At 41.6% G+C, this 17,484-nt stretch overlaps 1 protein-coding gene across 11 annotated transcripts in view; it reads left to right on the forward strand.

Moving 5' to 3' along the window:
- Positions 1 to 17,484, forward strand: part of chl1b (cell adhesion molecule L1-like b) — a 62,691-nt gene that overhangs the window by 22,323 nt on the left and 22,884 nt on the right. For 3 of the 11 annotated variants that reach the window (XM_085776461.1, XM_085776451.1, XM_085776457.1), the window contains exons 2-10: positions 10,463 to 10,645; positions 12,666 to 12,683; positions 13,878 to 13,986; positions 14,221 to 14,411; positions 15,050 to 15,172; positions 16,159 to 16,329; positions 16,616 to 16,645; positions 16,822 to 16,933; positions 17,107 to 17,288. In XM_085776461.1, the coding sequence (XP_085632587.1) occupies positions 10,558 to 10,645; positions 12,666 to 12,683; positions 13,878 to 13,986; positions 14,221 to 14,411; positions 15,050 to 15,172; positions 16,159 to 16,329; positions 16,616 to 16,645; positions 16,822 to 16,933; positions 17,107 to 17,288 (1,024 nt within the window). In that variant the 5' untranslated portion in view covers positions 10,463 to 10,557. Of the gene's footprint in view, positions 1 to 1,153; positions 1,941 to 10,462; positions 10,646 to 12,665; positions 12,684 to 13,877; positions 13,987 to 14,220; positions 14,412 to 15,049; positions 15,173 to 16,158; positions 16,330 to 16,615; positions 16,646 to 16,821; positions 16,934 to 17,106; positions 17,289 to 17,484 lie in introns of those variants that run through there. The other 8 variants (XM_085776450.1, XM_085776458.1, XM_085776454.1 and 5 more) reach the window with 5 other exon arrangements.

The raw sequence follows: 17,484 nt of genomic DNA on the forward strand, positions 1-17,484 counted from the left end.
AGAGTTTATGGAGTTATTTGATCTGCCTACACTTTCTCCCTGACTTCCTTTATGGCATTTTTAACAGTTGGTTCAAAGTGTGAATAAATGTTTGCCTTCTTGCCTCCGTAAGTCATGTCCAAATCAGTGAATCAACGGGGCTGGAAGTGTGAATGAGCCAGAGTAGCGGAGAAGAAAGGGGAAGAGGCTTTCCCCGGGGCAGTGCCCAGGACAATGTCAGGTTTGTCTGGCCTGAGTGCATGAACACTAAGCTTTTCGGAACTGGCAGCCCGCCCCGGTACCTACCCATCTCCCCTTGCTTCCAGAGCTGTCCAGCCCCGGAGCACTAAGCATTTGTGCAAAGTTCATAAGGCTTCCCTCTGTTTGTGTGGCCATAATGGCAGCTCCATCCTGTTGTAGCTCAAAGAGTGCTTATGGGCTGTGAGGGCCTGGCGCTGACGCTGCAGAGGCGTGTGAGTGTTCTCAGTTACTGACTCTGGCTGACTGCTCTCATTATGAAAAGACCGATGTAACCCCCACCGCCCCCTGCTTCCAAATCCCAGCTTCAAATATCACTATTTCCCTCATCATGTTCTCCGTCCGCCTTTTAAACCTAATTTGCTAAATGAAAACTCTCAATCTAGATGAAATGAAAAGCCAGTCCATTTACTTCAGTCTATTTATTTGAGCAAAGAAGCTCTTTCTGCATCAAATCAAGATGTTTTGTTAAGTAGAATAAAATGAATATATTTGAACAAGCTGCAAAATAACAAAATGCACTCGCTTTATCCTATAAGTGTACAATCTCACCTATACACCATTCCCCAACTGTCAGCATTTGCGAGGCCTGAGTGATAATAACCTTGTTATTCGTAGCTGCCAGTTCCGTCGACACAGCCGTGCCTACGGTTGGGTTTTTTTTTTTCTCAACGCGGTTACGACCCACATCAGCATAATTCAACCATGACCCTCCTCCCCTCTTTCATTTTCTGCCTTTCTCCCCCGTTAAAACCCAGAGTCTCAGACTAGGGTCCACACCATACATCATCCAGACTGGGGGCGCGTCCTCCCATCCCCCCTCCCCCGAGTGTCGTGGGAGAGCGAGGCTGCAGTTTTTTTTTGTGTGTGTGTGTGTGTGTTGGGCTGGTGGAAGGCTCTTATCGACAGTCTCAGCACTCTCAGCGCACTGAGCTTTCCCCCGACATGTCACCCAGCCTCCACTCAAGTCCATCTGTATAACCGTGGAGCTGGGTCCCTGTTCGCCAGTGCGGAACAATCAAAGTCCTCTTGAATCCAGATGCATACCCCCAAAAAACCCATTGGTTTTTCAACCAAATACCCTTATCTAAAGGGAAGATAAAGGGGAGGAGCATGGTTTAAAAGCTCCAACAATACTATCCTAATACAGGGTGACAATCTTCAGCAGTATTAGCAATTAAGGGGATTGTTACTGGGTGACAGAAGAAGATTTTAGCAGGACCAAAAACTCAACAGATTTTCACACAGCAGGTGATCTGTGCCCCCACCCAGTACACTCATATTTTCCTTTTTTCCCCCCCTCAATTGATCATCGCAAATAAACACTTATCCAGCCTTCAGGTGCTCCAAACATCTTTCATGATGCTGAACAGCGGGCAAGATGGAACTTGCATTCCACCACTCTCCTTTGTACACAGAATAGCCTTTAGATTGTTCTTTGTGGGAATGATTGTCAGTGGCTTAATGAGCGTCTTTGCCAAGCTAGAGGCTTTGGCAACATATGTGACTGCAGTGGCTCTTGCTCCCGTTCGTCTCCAGCAGCCTGTATGACACGGCACACAACCGGGCTCAGTACTCTCTGCTTTATGCAGAAATCTGATTTCACCTAACTCATGGTTTCCTTCTATTTTGGATGTTATCACTGGGAAAGAAGCGGTTGCACCTCTCATGGGGACCAGAGCTGAAGGCTGAAATAAAACCTTGTAAGTATTCTGTAGTTGCTGAGGGTGTGTGTGTGGAGCTGCTGCAGCACATTTGGGTTAAGCATGTTTTGGTCTTTCCACATGGAGGATTCACTTTAGGAGGTATTCAGTATTTACGTCCACTAGAAAGCAAAGTTGGCTGCTGATTTACATTTATGTCACTGGAATGTTGTTTTCTATAGGTTTTTGTATAACATCTGACTTCACAGTTTGTTTTTCTAAGTTTGTTTTTTAAGTGAAATGTCAGCATTTTCAAGTCTTTTTCTATCAGGGTTCAGACCTGCAGCCAAATCAACTCTCCAACTAAACAAAGTTCTGTTCACCACTTTGCATTTCCAAATAATTGTCACAGAAAAATCAACAGTTTACAAGACTGAGAATGTTTGCTTCATGAGGCATATTTGAAGTTAATATTTGAAGCTCGAAGCTTGAATCCATCTATCATGTTGGATTTTATCATTTATTCAGATTTAATTGTAAGGATGTGGCAAAACATGTAAAAAATAGTTTGTGCTTCGTGTTTATTTTTGATAATAACATTGAATGAAATGTGTTTTGAGTTCATTAATTGTGGTCTAGTGTCCAGAATTAACAGTTTTCAGCTCCACAATCATGGTTTTCTTTACTGTTATGAAACTAAAGTAAACAGTAAATGATGGACTGTGGGACGTTGTGTCATTTTATCACTATTTTCTAACATGCTCTGAGTAAATGTTAAATAATTCATTAGAAAACAATTGTCAAATGAATCAATAATGAACAACAACTGCAGCTCTAAGTAAGATTAATTGTTCATTCCGAGGTAAACACATTCAGATAAAGCGGTCCAGAACAAAGCTCATCTTTGGTTCCACAGGAAGAAGCACAGTTTGATTATGTTCAGGGTAATCAGGGTGATTCTGTTGTCATGTTTTCACACTGCATACTGTATTGTAACTATCAACTTCAAAAAGCCTTAAGCTTAAATGAAAGTCTGCTGTGATATAATACAGTATGTCTGGATAATGTCCAAGTCACACTCACCAGCCACAGACTGTATTCACATTCACTGGAGTTCATTTTGCCCTTGCTTCTTGCCAAAGCAAATTTACATCAAACTGAACAGTAAGACTAATGATTTTCAAACTGACTCCCTGGTGCAGCACTGTCGACCCCCAATTAGTCTTAGTTAATAAGCCATTTACTGTGGATTGAATCTTATAGTATGAACTTTCTTGTATCAGATTCTATGTGAAACCAAACCAATTATTTTCATTTGTTCGTCTCGGAGGCATCTTGCTTTGATGGGTTTGTTGGCTGATAAATGATAATAAAGAGGACGAGGGGAGCTGTATTTTTTTTTTACAGAGGAAGTCAGTGATAAGATGTACTGAATGAAACTTCCCGTCTCTTTTCTCTTAAATGTGCCTTCGAACATCAAAGCCAGAGTTGATTTTCCTTTCCATTCTGAAGTTTTTAACTTTGATCATTAATATTTCAACAAGTTGTGAGTTGATGACACTTTTGCTTTAAAAACAATGTAAAGTTATTGCTGGATGTTGAAAGTTTTATCAACATTTAAAGGTTCAACACTAGATGCAGTGACTTATTCCAATGGGCATCTTGTTTTCATCTCTACAGACCAGGAGAATCCAGTGTAAATACAGAGATTCATGCCTTGTCATATTTGAAAATCTTAAATCTTGAGCGTCTGGTCCTGAGCTCACTCCATTCGGTCGGTCTCAACACAGCCTCATCTCGACCTTATTAAGTGATGGAGAGGCACAGGAACTGGGCCACATATCCGACAGCTGTGTCAAACAGCTTACCCAGAGTAACACTGTCCAGATGCTCCGCTCCAGCACGGAACAGGAAATTCAAACTGCTGAATTAGAGTCAGTGCGGAACCTCTCATTTCACAGGCTGAAATTATGATTTTTTTTTTTTTAATATGCATATTGGACACCTGAAGGGATTAGAAAAATGGATGAAGCAGCAGAGGTTTTCCTGTAGAAAAGTGGTTTTTGCTGCAGCTGTGTATGTGTGTGTGTGTGTGTATGTGCTGTACGACATCAGAAATGCTCGGTTGTTGGCAGAAATAAATTGCTTCGGGGTCTGATGGAGGTAAGGATTTGGGATATAAGAGCCATCGATCATGTCTCGCTGTGGCACAGTTTCATCTGGGGAAATTGCCAGCATCAGTCAGACAAAGTGAACGAATGTAGAGAGAAGCAGCATGTGTTAGTTCGCCAAAAAAATAATATTCGGGTCCCCGCAGTCCCAACTTGTGAATTCATCTCTCTGCCGGCTACTCAGCGAGGATCACACACTAATGTGATTATTGTCCTGGGCAAGGGGCACTCCTGTGGGACTTCAAAGAGAGCAGATCAGAGGGGAAATGAAGGAAAGCTGTAAGCTGTGATGCAGACAGGTGCATGGCTCCTCATGAAACCTTTTTCCTGAGCTTGAAACATATTATTATCAGGTTCAGAGTGAGGTCTGAAAGTCTGAAAGCATCTGTTATGTGGTTTTATTATCATGTCATGTGGCGTTGTCGCACGATCACCATTCCCATTCTGCTTATTAATTATGCAACAGACTAGAATTAAAAGTCGTAATCCACAGCAGCGATAATGGTTACCTCCTGATATGGAGAGACTGCTGTAGTGGTGTGGTTTTCATTCCTGTTTAATTATCCACTGCAGAGTTTCATATTTAATGGAGACAAACAGCTTTCAGAAACACAAAAGAGCATCTTATCAGAGGCTGGAGGAGGAAACCGTCATTCCTTCCGTTTTATTCATGAACAGATGCAAAGCTTTTAGGGGGAAAAAAAAACCGTTCCTGACAAAATGAAAACCTCTAGTGGCTATCATTTTTTCAAAATCAGTTCCATCCAGAAACACGCTCACGTGTGCATGGTGGCTGCAGAATGTGTTGGTTTTGATTTCAGTCACCATGTTAACAGGTTAGAGCAGACACGCTGCCTGAAGGATGCATGTTCCACGCCTCACGGCTGCATCGCGTTATGCAGACATCCTACACCCTGAGGTCCCATTAGAAATAGACAGGAAAAAGACATGCTGATGTTAAACCGACTCAGTGGTTTTTGGTGTCCAGGTTGAATCTTAATATGACAGACATGAAAAAATAGAAATACATTTTAATACAAAATAAATCAGCGATTGATTCACAATGAAGAGAAATTCAATATTCGACTAGCCTGCAAACTATGTTCAGCAGTGTGTTCTCGATATCACATAAACTTCCAGAGCTGGTGACAGTATCATTGTAACTGTAGTTCTTTGTACTGTTACATGAAGCTGCTGCAGGGTCACTGCGCCATATACACTGTGTATCCCACTCTCTCCTGGGTGATGGGAGTTCATGCCGGGTCACGAGGGTCGTTCTTCATTAGTTCACAGAGAACACCGGGGTCAGACCCTGAACAGCTCATCAGTGCAGCCGCTCTATATCTGTCTACAACTGAGCCCCATTCCTCCACAGCTGAGAGCATCTCTTCCTCACTCCACCATCCTCATCCTCCTCCTCCTGTCACTCCTTCGCCCCAGCTCCAGAGCCATGTCCCCGCAGCATGCTGAAGCCACAAACCTCTGAAATATTAATGGTTTGATAATGGAACTGTCATGCTTTCTGAAGTGGAGTAAAATCTCGCCAAATCTCAATTAGACGAGCATATTATCTAATATTGCTCCCACTTCCTAATCTCATTTAGTGTCTTGTTTCTGTTATGTCTCCCGCCCCTTATATTTTAATAATGGATTAATTGCATTTCCAGGGTTGTAGTAGAATACTGACGTGCTTATCATCGCTAAAGGTCAGAGCAAATACTTCAAATTCAGAAGAGCAGGAGGGATGGAACAAAAATGCCTAAACAAAGAGGAAAATTAATTCTAAATAAAAAACAGTTTCACTCTCATGTGGATTTTGGTTTTTCAATGAGAGCCAGGCGGCGTGTCAGATGCACAGGCTAAATGAGCTATTGATTGCACACACAAAAAAAAGAACAAAATGACGACCCCAAAAAGCTGCATGCTCATTACACACATCTGAAGATGCACAAGTCAATTGGCGCTTAGTGTTAATCAGCTCGGTCGTTGTTTTAATTGTTCTCGAGTGATCAAATAGGAATCAGTGTGGAGGCATTATCAGGAGTGTGAGAGGGGAGCGTGGAGCTGCTGTCTTCCTGTTGCAGGTCTTTAACGAAGAGAATATTTTAATCCGGCCTGACAAGACGAGGATCTGCTTAATCCTATTACAGGCTTGCACTTTAAACTACAGTAGGCCCACACTTCTCGGCCTGTTGTCTTTGTGTGAGAAGCGGAGCAGCAGATGGTGCCAGCTCAAGAGCCTACTGTATTGAACTTGGACCGGTTGAGCCTGGACCCCGCCCCCTGCCCACCCCACCACTGAACAACACATCTACAAGTGTGTAAGAAACAACAAGTTGTGGCCTTTTTTTTTTTTTAAAACTTCACACATAGTATCCTTAGCAACCACGCGCAACGCTGGTTAATGTAGCTGTACGTTTGTTTATGGGTCACAGTGAAAGTGCGATGCCATGACCAGATGGCTGAACTATAGGAGTCAAGAGACAGACAGAGCCTGCCAGTCGCATGGTGCTGTGCCAGGATTGTTTCCTCAAGATAAAGAAGTGAAAGCTGCACAGTAATCACAGATGCAGGATTCAATAGCGTGAAGAACGGCTGAAGGACTCTTAGATACACTGACACAAGAACGAGCAGTATCCATTACGTGATACAAAGGGGGATAGGAGTTAGGTTTAGTTGCCATGGAGAGTTCTCTTCATAGGAAAATTGGAAATATACTGTTGAAAAATGCGGAAATCATATCAGACCTCATATCACCAGAAGTGAGGTATTTTCTATCTAATCACACGGCAGCTTTTTGAAGATGTAGCAGCTCACTGTGGGCTGCGAAGTGGCGATAGTTTGGTCAGCTAAACTCACTACATGCCACCGCTTTGATATCAAAAGTAGATATGAGAGAGAGACGAGCATCCCCGCTGAGAAAACTGATGCTACTGGCACATAAAGTTACAGCTCTGCAGCCACAGCCACTGATCATGTGAAGGCACTGGAGAATATAATCAACAGATTAATTATTGATGAAAATGATATTCAGCTGCAGCCTTATATATCACACACGCTTTTTTCCCTCCTTTTAATTGCAAAAGACATGGTTTCAATTAGGACTACAACTAATGATTACTTCCATTAGCGGCTAATCTCATCTGCTGCCTCATTTTTATGCTTTATCATATAGTCTATGAAATATCCAAAAAAGACAAAGCTGAGATCTGCTTGGTCTGCAGTGAACTATGACAATGAAAACCAGCCATAATTCTCATTTGAAAAGAAGCAGGGATTATTTTAGAGCATGTTTTCTTGAGAAAATGACCCAAAAAGTCTAAGTAATGATTTAAATCGTAAATTTTCTGCTGTACAAGATTGATAGATGCCATTTGAAATAATGAGTCAAAACAGACCCAAGATACAAGCTACCTGATGTGTCTCACTGCAGGATTTCTGGATTTAAACAGAAAGCACCAGACTTAATGTTGAGGTTTATCTTTGTATGACTTATTTATTCAAATAGATTCACTGTTTGCAGCTCATATAATCAGCTGACTCTACAACAAAGTTGTTTTTAAGTTGAAGAAAGTCTTAAAGCTCAAAGTAGAGAACACATTTATGTTGAATAAACAGTAATTCTGTAGTGCCGACATGTTGCCAAGTCTATATGCAGCTCATGACAGGATTTTTATTAAAGCTGGAAGCTCAAAAACGGAGTGAGCAGCCTTCTATTGTGGCAGACGCATCAATGATGACGGGCGAAATTGGGTTACAATGTCTTTGCATCAAATTGGTCCACATTCGAAAAGTGGTTTGGTCGTGTTTACGAGGAGAAAGTTTGTCGGAGAGTGCTCTACATATGTCACTCAGACAGGCTTTAAAGTATGGAGGCAGATTTTTCTTGGCCCATCTCGCTTGGTTTCCCTCTCTGCGCCCACCTCCTCGACGGAGCTTCTGTCCCCTCTGAGCCTTGGCTAAGTAAGGTTAGGGTTCATATTGGCCTTCCCACAGTGCGCAGCTTTTAACCTCCTGCCAGCTTCATCAATCTCCGGCTGGTGTGATCGCCGCTGAAAGGGGCGGGGATTAAGAACAGCCCCGCGGTCTCTAAATCAGCCGAGCTGGAGGGTTGGAGGTGGGGGGGGGATCTCTCATGTTTATGGTATAGGTCCGAGTCCGACACCCTCTGACTGCAGTGTAGACATTTTCAGCAGTTAAGCTCTGCGCGGACCTCCCTCAGCCAGATGGCGAGTTGGTTCTCAATAAATGTTTAACGAGGGGAGAACAAATTAAATCAAAAGGCAAGTGATCAAGCACAGTTTGAACAAAGTGTAATCCATCTAAGGTGTTGCCGGGTTGGTAAAGGATTTTTTGGCCGGCACAATAGGACAAGGAGAACACATTGTCTTGTGGGAATTGTAACCCTCCCTCCCACTCCTCTTAACCAGGCCAATCTTACCAACAAAGCACAAGCCAATTAGCACAAAGCCCTTACGTACCTTTTGGTTTTAATCTTGTGTTTAGTAGCATAAATCACTATGTGTGGGAAACACTGAAACAAAGGAAAGCCTCAGGCGTTTTTGTAGATGACTTATAACTCCGAGAGACCAATAAGCCCGAGTTGGGATAGAGGCAGGTGGATTTGTGTCACGTATAGCACACTGTCTCAAACCTCGTCTGCGATGCTATTGGTGGGCGGGGCAGGGGTCAGCAGTTGGTTCAGAAAAGGTCAATATTGAAGTCACAGGCGGAGTTAATACCATTACCATGAGGCACGGTTGAAAAGTTCAGAGTGTGTGTTCATAGTTCACCCAATGAATGAAATCGACTCTTTTGTTCTCTGGTCAATTATTCAATTACATCTCTTGAACAGGAGTCTGACCTCAGTGTTTCCTGTCCAGTTTGTTAAAGGCAGTGAGAGGATCAGGAAGAAGCAGGCGTCGGATTCAAGCTCCGTGGTGAACCGTAGCCTCTTTTTTTTCTAGACGGTACACAGCTGGCTGAGCGTGCTCCTTCGCTGTACTGTTCATCATCTTCATTACAACCGCTTGACAACACACAGATGCCTTTTTTGACATTAACTGGTTGCCCTGTCACCACTAACACAGTAACTGTGATTACTGAACTTCCTTTGCTCCTTTTTTTACTGTATTGTCTAGATGTTTTTAGTTATAATTTTCATCTCGGTTTCATCCTGCTTTTTTTAATATCATCACCTTTCTTTGTAAAGTTTGTCTTTAAAGGTCCAACATACAGTAAAAGTAAAAAATAATTTATCTATATTATCCATATTGTAGCATTTGTAGCACTGTCGTCAAGTGCTTTCTCATGGTAAGAACTGTTGACTGAGTTTCTCTCTGTAATATTATAAGGTCTTGTATTACAGTTTGTTACTACACATATAAATGAAATTGAATTATGTTTTATTAATCCCTGTAACCCGAGAGTATTATATGTTTTACCATTTGTCTAAAGCTCCTGTTTTGCAATTATTTCTCTTTTTGTTATGATGGTGCGAGTTAGCGGCTGAGCTAATTAGCACAGCATGACCTACCGAGCTGGGTCACAGCCAACACAGGGAAGACTAATGAACTGACACCCCACAGAGTTTCACAGAGCACAGACACTAAAATTCCCATACATCGCTCTTTTCCGTCCTCCTCCCTGCTTCACTTCTGCACTCCAGACTGATCATGTGCTCATTATGGTCCGGACTCTGGTTTGTTAGCTGGAAAATGATCCAGAGCTCTGTACTCTACCAGAGTCTGTCTGTTTTCGAGTGCAGACAGCTCGCTGTGACTGTTAACTATGTATGCGATTTATGACTCACACCCCTCAGGCAGCAGTATTTGCTGCAATAATAGATTAATGTTTGGCTGCATTGTTAATCTCTTTGAGTCATTGTTATCAGAATCATGCAGGCACTGATCAAAACAGCAGGACGATTAAATCGACTGAATAGTGTCTCAACTCCAGTGTTAATTCTGATTTCAATCTTGGCCATGTTTTGGAATAAATGGCTTTTTTTTTTCTCCCCGTCAATAATGTTGAACATCTGCCATGAATTAATAAATCCACAGGCTCCATTTGTTTATTTATTTATTTTTATCTTCACATAGAAATTATACTTTCTGCTATGCACTTCCAAAGACATCAAACTACAAAACAATTTTAGTCCCAGGGGTGGGGGGGATGATAGGAGGCTTTAATGTGAATATTCCTTTGTCACAGCAAAATTCAAACTAACACGGTACACAGTCCCTGTTGATGCAAATGAAAACGTGTGGCATGCCTTGTTATGCCTGGCTGAGCAGAGAGCAATCAGACTCCCAGTCACGGGGGGATTTGTTGTGTTTGGGGTTTGCCTCTCTGTCTGCCAAGCGCGTGGGTGGATTCATGGGGCCTCTTTCGTCTGTGCCGCTTTTGCAGGTACAGCATCTTCAACGCCCCAGAGAGATGAACTGAAGACGTGAAGAGGAGAGCGTTCGTTTCTTCAGGACGTCCGAGATTTGCAAAGAAAAACCATGAGGAGTGGAACGGTCACCGTGCTGGGTTTGATCACCTGTATTTGTGCCTTTCAAATGAGCATCGCCATCGACATCCCACTGGAAAGTAAGTGCCAACTTGTGCTGTAGCCACCTCACATGTGCTCACCAAAGTCTGCAGGAAGGTGCATGTGTGTCTCAGTGAATGCTCCAGTAAAGGGGCTGCTGACTTAAATTAATGCACATGTTCTCTTGTTGTAATTGCAGGATTACCACTTTTCTCCTTTCTCTTAAAGTTCCTATTTAAAACGACTTATCTCCAGATAAGCAACACCATTGTTTCTTGAATACATTGTTGTTGAATGTGTAAATTTAAAAGAATAAAGAGAGGGGTTATGCCTGCACACTGGTAGTCACAAAAAGATTACTACTTTATTTGCACACACAACTTTAGGTGGTCTTCTTCAGGTGCTATCATAGCACCTTGTGGCTACTAGTGTGCGGGCATACCCTCCCTCTTTTTTCTATGGCATTTTTTTGCTCTAAATGTAAAAGAATGTCAACATCTAAAACAATTCTATTCAATAGATGTATCAATAAAATTTTAATTATCTGCAGAGATACAGTAGAATTTATCTGAGGTCAGATATTATTATATTATACTATTATTCAACAATGGAGTCCAAGAAAAGAGGACATGAAGTTTAATATAAAAATTGGTGTGAACTAACCCTTTAAATAATTATTTGTACACCTTAAAATTGTGCTAAATTTAAAGACAGTCTTGTGTTCATCAATTGTTTGTCCTGCTCAGAACATGTTTTAATCCCTTGCAAACTTAATTTGAAGAGTTGAAAAAACAAACTTTGCAACACATTCATTCAAATAATAATTTTAAGTCACAACAAGAACACTTGCACTGAGTTAATGACCAAAGATTAGTTTATTCTAGTAAATGTTGGACTGATGTTTTGTAGTCCAACAGCTACATGTTGAGATAATAGACACTTAATAAACACACAGGAAAATGAAAGAACTGGGATCTGGTGGAATATATTAAAGGGATAGTTCAATATTTTGGCAAATTGGCCTATTGTCATAATCCTTATCGTCATAGGAGTAGGTTCATGACATTCATTACCTGCATGTTGTTTTGAGAGGCACGAGAGACGAGCTGCTCTGCGAACACAATGAGGCTGTCCCTCAAAACTCCAACAACTCCAAAACGCTCTAGTGGACAAGTAGTGACCTGCACATTCACCATGCTATAAGATAATAATGTAACACTACGAGACAAAGTTGTTTGTGAAGCTCGGCTGCTGGGCACAGTGATTTCAAAAGCACAAGTAGTTCCGGGTATTTGCTTCATGTGTCGTAATGTTACATTATACATGATTATTTCATAGTGTGGTGAATGTGAAGGTCACAACTTGTCCACAAGAGTGTTTTGGCGTAATTGGATTGTGTATTTGATGAGTTTGATACTGTAAGGGGCAGGGGACCTTGTACTGTTCACCTCCATTGTGTTTCCTGAGCAGCTCATGTCACTGCCCCCTGGATCTCAAAACAACACGCACCAATAATTAAAGGTAATGAACCTACTCCTATGATGATAGGGATTATGGCAATAGGCGAATTTGACAAAATGTAGAACTATCCCTTTAACAAGGAGAGCTTGTGTTCGGGGAGTCCCACGATTCTTTGTGCTCATCCTCAAAGAACCTGTCCTTGGTTTAACTAAGGGCTTTTATCAAGATGCTGAATAATTTAGAGGCAAATGAATCACACCACAGAGAACTGTTGTAATCATCAAACACTCTGAATCAAATAAATACATCTGCAGCTATTATCTCGTTTGACTGAGGTTACAATAGTGTTTTGTGTTGGGTGAGTGTGCGCCCCTGTTTCATTCAGAACCTCTCCCTCTAAATAATTCATATAAACATCTCCTAAAGGCTTAATAATCAACAGTTTTCTGAAAAGGCAAAAGCACTTTTGGGGCTTAGTGTTGTCAGAATATCTTTTTTAATTCAGTCGTATGTAGTGCATTAGTAATGTGTGTGTTTATAACGGTTTGTGTGCAGAGAATACTTGTGACAAAGCTGTTTGTGTTTTGTTTATGTTCCCTGCTGCGGTGGATTGTGTAGTTTTAGGTCATGTAAACAGTAAGTTCACCCTGCCATACTGTCGTTGGTATTAGTGACGACCTCAGCTCTGTCACTTAATCTCCTGGCTTGCTGTTGAGCACAGCAGCAGCTTTGCTCGTAGCCATATGTATTGGATCTGATTCTCATGTGTCATCAGTCATGACTCCATAACACTGGTATTTCAGCTTCTAAGACTCATGCGATTTCATTCTGCTTCACACTGAATCATCCTATTATCACACATGCTCCATCCGTACCATATGTCACAGTTCTGCCATCGTATGAGATTTAAAGGAAGAGTTTTATGCCAAAATAGAAACTAAACAACAAAATGAATTGGATCATTTAAATTGCACATGTTTATATAGTTAAGTTTGTGTTATATGATGTGTTTTGGGATAGAACTCTGCTTAGTCACTCTACTCACAGTCATAAACATCATTATACAGTGGTTTCCAATCCTCAGCCACAGGGTCCCGAAATGTTTAACCCAATAAGACCCATTTGTGTATGGCCGGAAAACAGATCAGATGAATCTTCCCTCTGTTGGCAGTGATACTGGCTCTCACCTGGTGGTTAGCAGTTAAGCAGATTGAAATCAGTATCTGAACCTTTTAAGTCTTGGTTGTTGTTGTTGTCGTTGTTGTTTTTCCTCCATGCAACTCCAGTAATCTGCTTCAGTATAACTTACCTTGCTCAGGTCATTAGTCACTGTCCAAACCACAATTTAGAAAACTTTGTTGCAGCTGAAAAGGCTGAAAAACAAACAAAATACTTTTCCCACGGTGGATTTAGCCTTCCTCCTGTCAATCTCAGCAAACAGCAATGCATTTCATTGGTCACTTAAAAACCACAAAGTCATAATTGCTGATCACATCAAACTTCAAAGGAAGAAACATGCACACATCTGGTCTTAATGGGCTTAAATAAGTTTTTTTAATCCTTAAATTTTTCTTCTTTTTCTGAAATCTTAGACACTTAAACTACTCAGGATCTTAAATTCCCTCATATAAACAGTCGCTGCAGTTGAACTGACCTCACTAAGACCTTACAACCTATGATCCAGAGACATAAGAAGGCGCCAAACGGGGTTGGAAACCACTGCTGTAGTATCATGTTTAACATGGTGTAATTTCTGAATTGGGGTTTCAGTATTGAGGCCTGTGTTGTATTTTGCACATCTCCATGCTTGCTTGTGTGTTTGTTGCCCAGTTGAGCAGCTGCCCACCATCACAGCTCAGTCGCCCAGCTCTCTCATCGCCTTCCCGTTTGAAGAAAGCTTCCCCGTGACGTGCGAAGCCAAAGGGAATCCCGAGCCGGAGTGAGTACCAAGCCTTGCATCACTTCAGATGGGAGGGGGAGAGGATGAGAGAGCTTGTTAGCAGCCAAACAGACACTAATAACAAACAAACAACAAAAACAACAGTTGGCCGTCGAGTTGATGATGTACTGTATTTTGTCGCTCTTGAGTTTGTGGACTGGCTTTTGGAAAAATGAGCATGCTGCAGTCTCAGATGTACGACTTGACATTTTAATACTGGCTTTCTTTATGTAGCTTCAAATGGACAAAGAATGGCCAGGAATTTGACCCCTCTCTGGACCCCCGGCTGATGAAAGAAGAGGATTCTGGGACCTTTGTGATACCCAATAATGGGAACCTTACAGAGTACCAAGGAACCTATCGCTGTTACGCCTCAAACAAACTGGGGACTGCTATATCGCAGGAGATTGAATTCATCGTGCCCCGTGAGTAACATACATCTGTGAGTGTATAGATGTATGCATGTGTGTGTGTGTATGTGTGTGTGCATGCAGGGTGCTCTGTTACAGTCCTTTCAAAGTGATTCAGGGCCAGCAGTCCTGTGTAATGACTGCACCTCTCCATTGTGAGATTTTCATTGTATTGGACGTGGCAGAAAGTCGTTGAGGCTCCCTAGTGCTCCACCCCTCGCAGCATCTCATCTATAGCTGGGTATTGGAGAAAGCATCGAATGTGATCCGGCCTCTCCATCATCGCCTTTGCTTCATTTTTCATTTTGCTCCCATGCGCAATAAATTCTCAAAAGGAAATCCACTCCATAGGGGCGCTTTGACTGAATTTGAGTGGGCCTCAGCCAGCTTCTCAGCAGTGGTGACGAGACACACACAATAGTCACAGTGACGTCTGTTTTGTTTCTGGAGGCCAAGAATTGAGAAAAAAACATAAATTCCCATAGAATCCAATCCACTAAATGACACAGAGCTCAGGAAAACACTCGTTCCTCACAGAATTCAAGTATGATATTACTGCCATCTGCTGGAGAGGCAGGGCACTGCATGGTCTACTGTATTTAATATTGTCTGGCTTGAACTGCTGCTCACTGTTGGTTTTGTCTTTCATCTAGATGTTCCAAAGTTTCCGAAAGAGACAACTGATCCTGTGGTGGTGGAGGAGGGCCAGCCTTTCACTTTAAAGTGTGACCCACCCAAAGGAATACCTCCTCTGCAGATCTACTGGATGACTATCAGTAAGTGATACCTTGTGCTGATGATACAAGTCTAATGGTGTATGTGCAATTTTGTTTTAAAATGACAATTTGAATTTTTACTTCTAAACTTTCATTCTCACCTATGATATCCTTTGATTAGGTTTAGTGAGATAGAGAGAGATTTCAGCTTTTCAAAAAAGCACTCTACCTCTGATTGATCCTGTAAATCTGCTTGCTGAGAGTTACAGATCTTTATTTAGATTTTAAGATCCTGAAGTTCCCAGACGTGATAAAAATGTTCAAGGTTTCAACAAAGAGCTGACACACAATATGGTGCATACTGTATGTGATGGTGCCAAATCGTGTGGAATAAATGGATTTTTCGAGGCATTTAACAAGAGTAATGAAAGGAGTAATTGCATCCTTAGCCCAATTTAAAGTAGAAACGCAATATATGACTGATAAATTGATTTAACAATAGACTGATGCATCCATTTTTCACTTTCTCTACTTTATAAACAGTTTGATAGTAAAGTGATTCTCAACATTAAAGTCAGGCCATCACAGTGTAAACCTGAGGGGACATGTGATTATTACTGGGGGAATAAAAGAAGAAAATGCTTCTACACTAAATTGGTTATTTGTTTGGTTTGGATTTTTTCAAAATTCTTTTTTGACTCATACCATAAACATTTTTACTTTTTCATGCCTCATATGTTGCAAGAGGATGAATCATAATGATTGGGAATAAAAAAATCCATAAATGTGATTTAGTAAAAAGTGCAGTATCTCCCTCTGAAATGTGGTGAGTAAAAATACAAAGTCATATAAATTTTAAACTACTCAATTACATCATATTTATAGATTAATACAGCACTTGAACAACTTGACAGCACAAAAAAATCATGTATAAATGGATAAAATCATGGCATTTAGAGTAGGCATGATTTACGTATATCCAGTTTTATAATGACATTAAAGCTCTGGTTAAACTCTGTCTAAACTGGTCCTGTGTCTGTCCTCAGACCTCCAGCACATCGAGCAGGATGAGAGAGTTTCCATGGGTTTGAACGGAGACCTTTACTTCTCCCACGCGGTGGAGAAGGACAGCAGGAGAGACTACTGCTGCTTCGCCGCCTTCTCAAGAATACGCACCATTGTTCAGAAAAACGCCATGTCTGTCATCGTCAAGACAAGTAGGTGTCACTTCGGCTCCTTTGTCTTCGCCAAAGCGTTGTTTTCCTCTCAAACCAGCATGACGCAAGCGTTGATTTGTTTTGAGCGCGCTGATCATTTCCAACATGTTCATTGATGTCCATGTTCATGGCAACACTTCAAAAGCCATTCAAATGTCATGCTGTCTTGTTTGTGCATATCCTTGGTTTTTTTATGTTGTGATTTTGATCTCGGTGATGTTTGTCATGATGCATCCATGTTGTCCTCATGTTCATTGTGCTTATGTCTCATCCGCCTCCATTTCAGAAAAAAGTGACAGTGAAAGTCCTGACACTGGTAAGTTGTAAGAGTAAACCTCCCCTGTGCTGTGCATCATCTGTAAAGAGCTTTGTGCACATTGCAGGGGTGTCAGTAGCAGTGCATAAAGTATAGACGAGTAGCCTTAAGGAAGCTGCATTACACCTCTGATTGGTGTCACACCCTCTAATTCTCTGCTTTCTCTGCTTCATCAGCGAATGCAATCCTGGAGAGAAGGCCCTCTCTTCTGACGCCCTCTGGTGACAAGTCAGCGACATCGCTGGTCAAAGGAGACGACCTGAAACTGGAGTGTATTGCTGAGGGAATGTAAGTAACACTATTATTATTATTTTTTTAATAATTTAGTGCTCTTACCAAAATAAACTGTGCACTTTAGACTCACTTTAAGACACATCACCTCTTTGAATGATATTTCCTGTAATGTATATGCAACATCTAACCTTTTTGAGACTCACTGTATTTCCCCCCTTTTCTTTTAGTCCAACTCCGGAGGTGGAGTGGGTGAAGGTGGCTGACCAGCTTCCTGTTAAAGCAAAACGAGAGAATCATGGGAAATTGCTGATTGTGCCATCAGTTGAACAAGAGGACGGTGGGACGTACATGTGCAAGGCAAAGAACACATTAGGAGAGGTGGTCCACTACTTCACAGTGACAGTAGAAGGTAACTGCTGCACACAGTGGAGCTACATTGCTGCTGTCACAGCTGACAGACGTATTTTAAATCCCTTAATATTTGCCCTTTCAATAATGGACTGATCCTTAATTTCTGGTCTAGAGCAGAATTATTGTGGGGGCTCTAATAATACAGTATTCAATCATCTTTTAAAAGGAGCACGATTAAGTGCTGGAAGAAAATT

The sequence above is a fragment of the Trachurus japonicus genome, chromosome 5 (assembly GCF_045865225.1).
Source record: "Trachurus japonicus isolate A0001 chromosome 5, Traja_1.0".
In the NCBI taxonomy this organism is placed as follows: domain Eukaryota; kingdom Metazoa; phylum Chordata; class Actinopteri; order Carangiformes; family Carangidae; genus Trachurus; species Trachurus japonicus.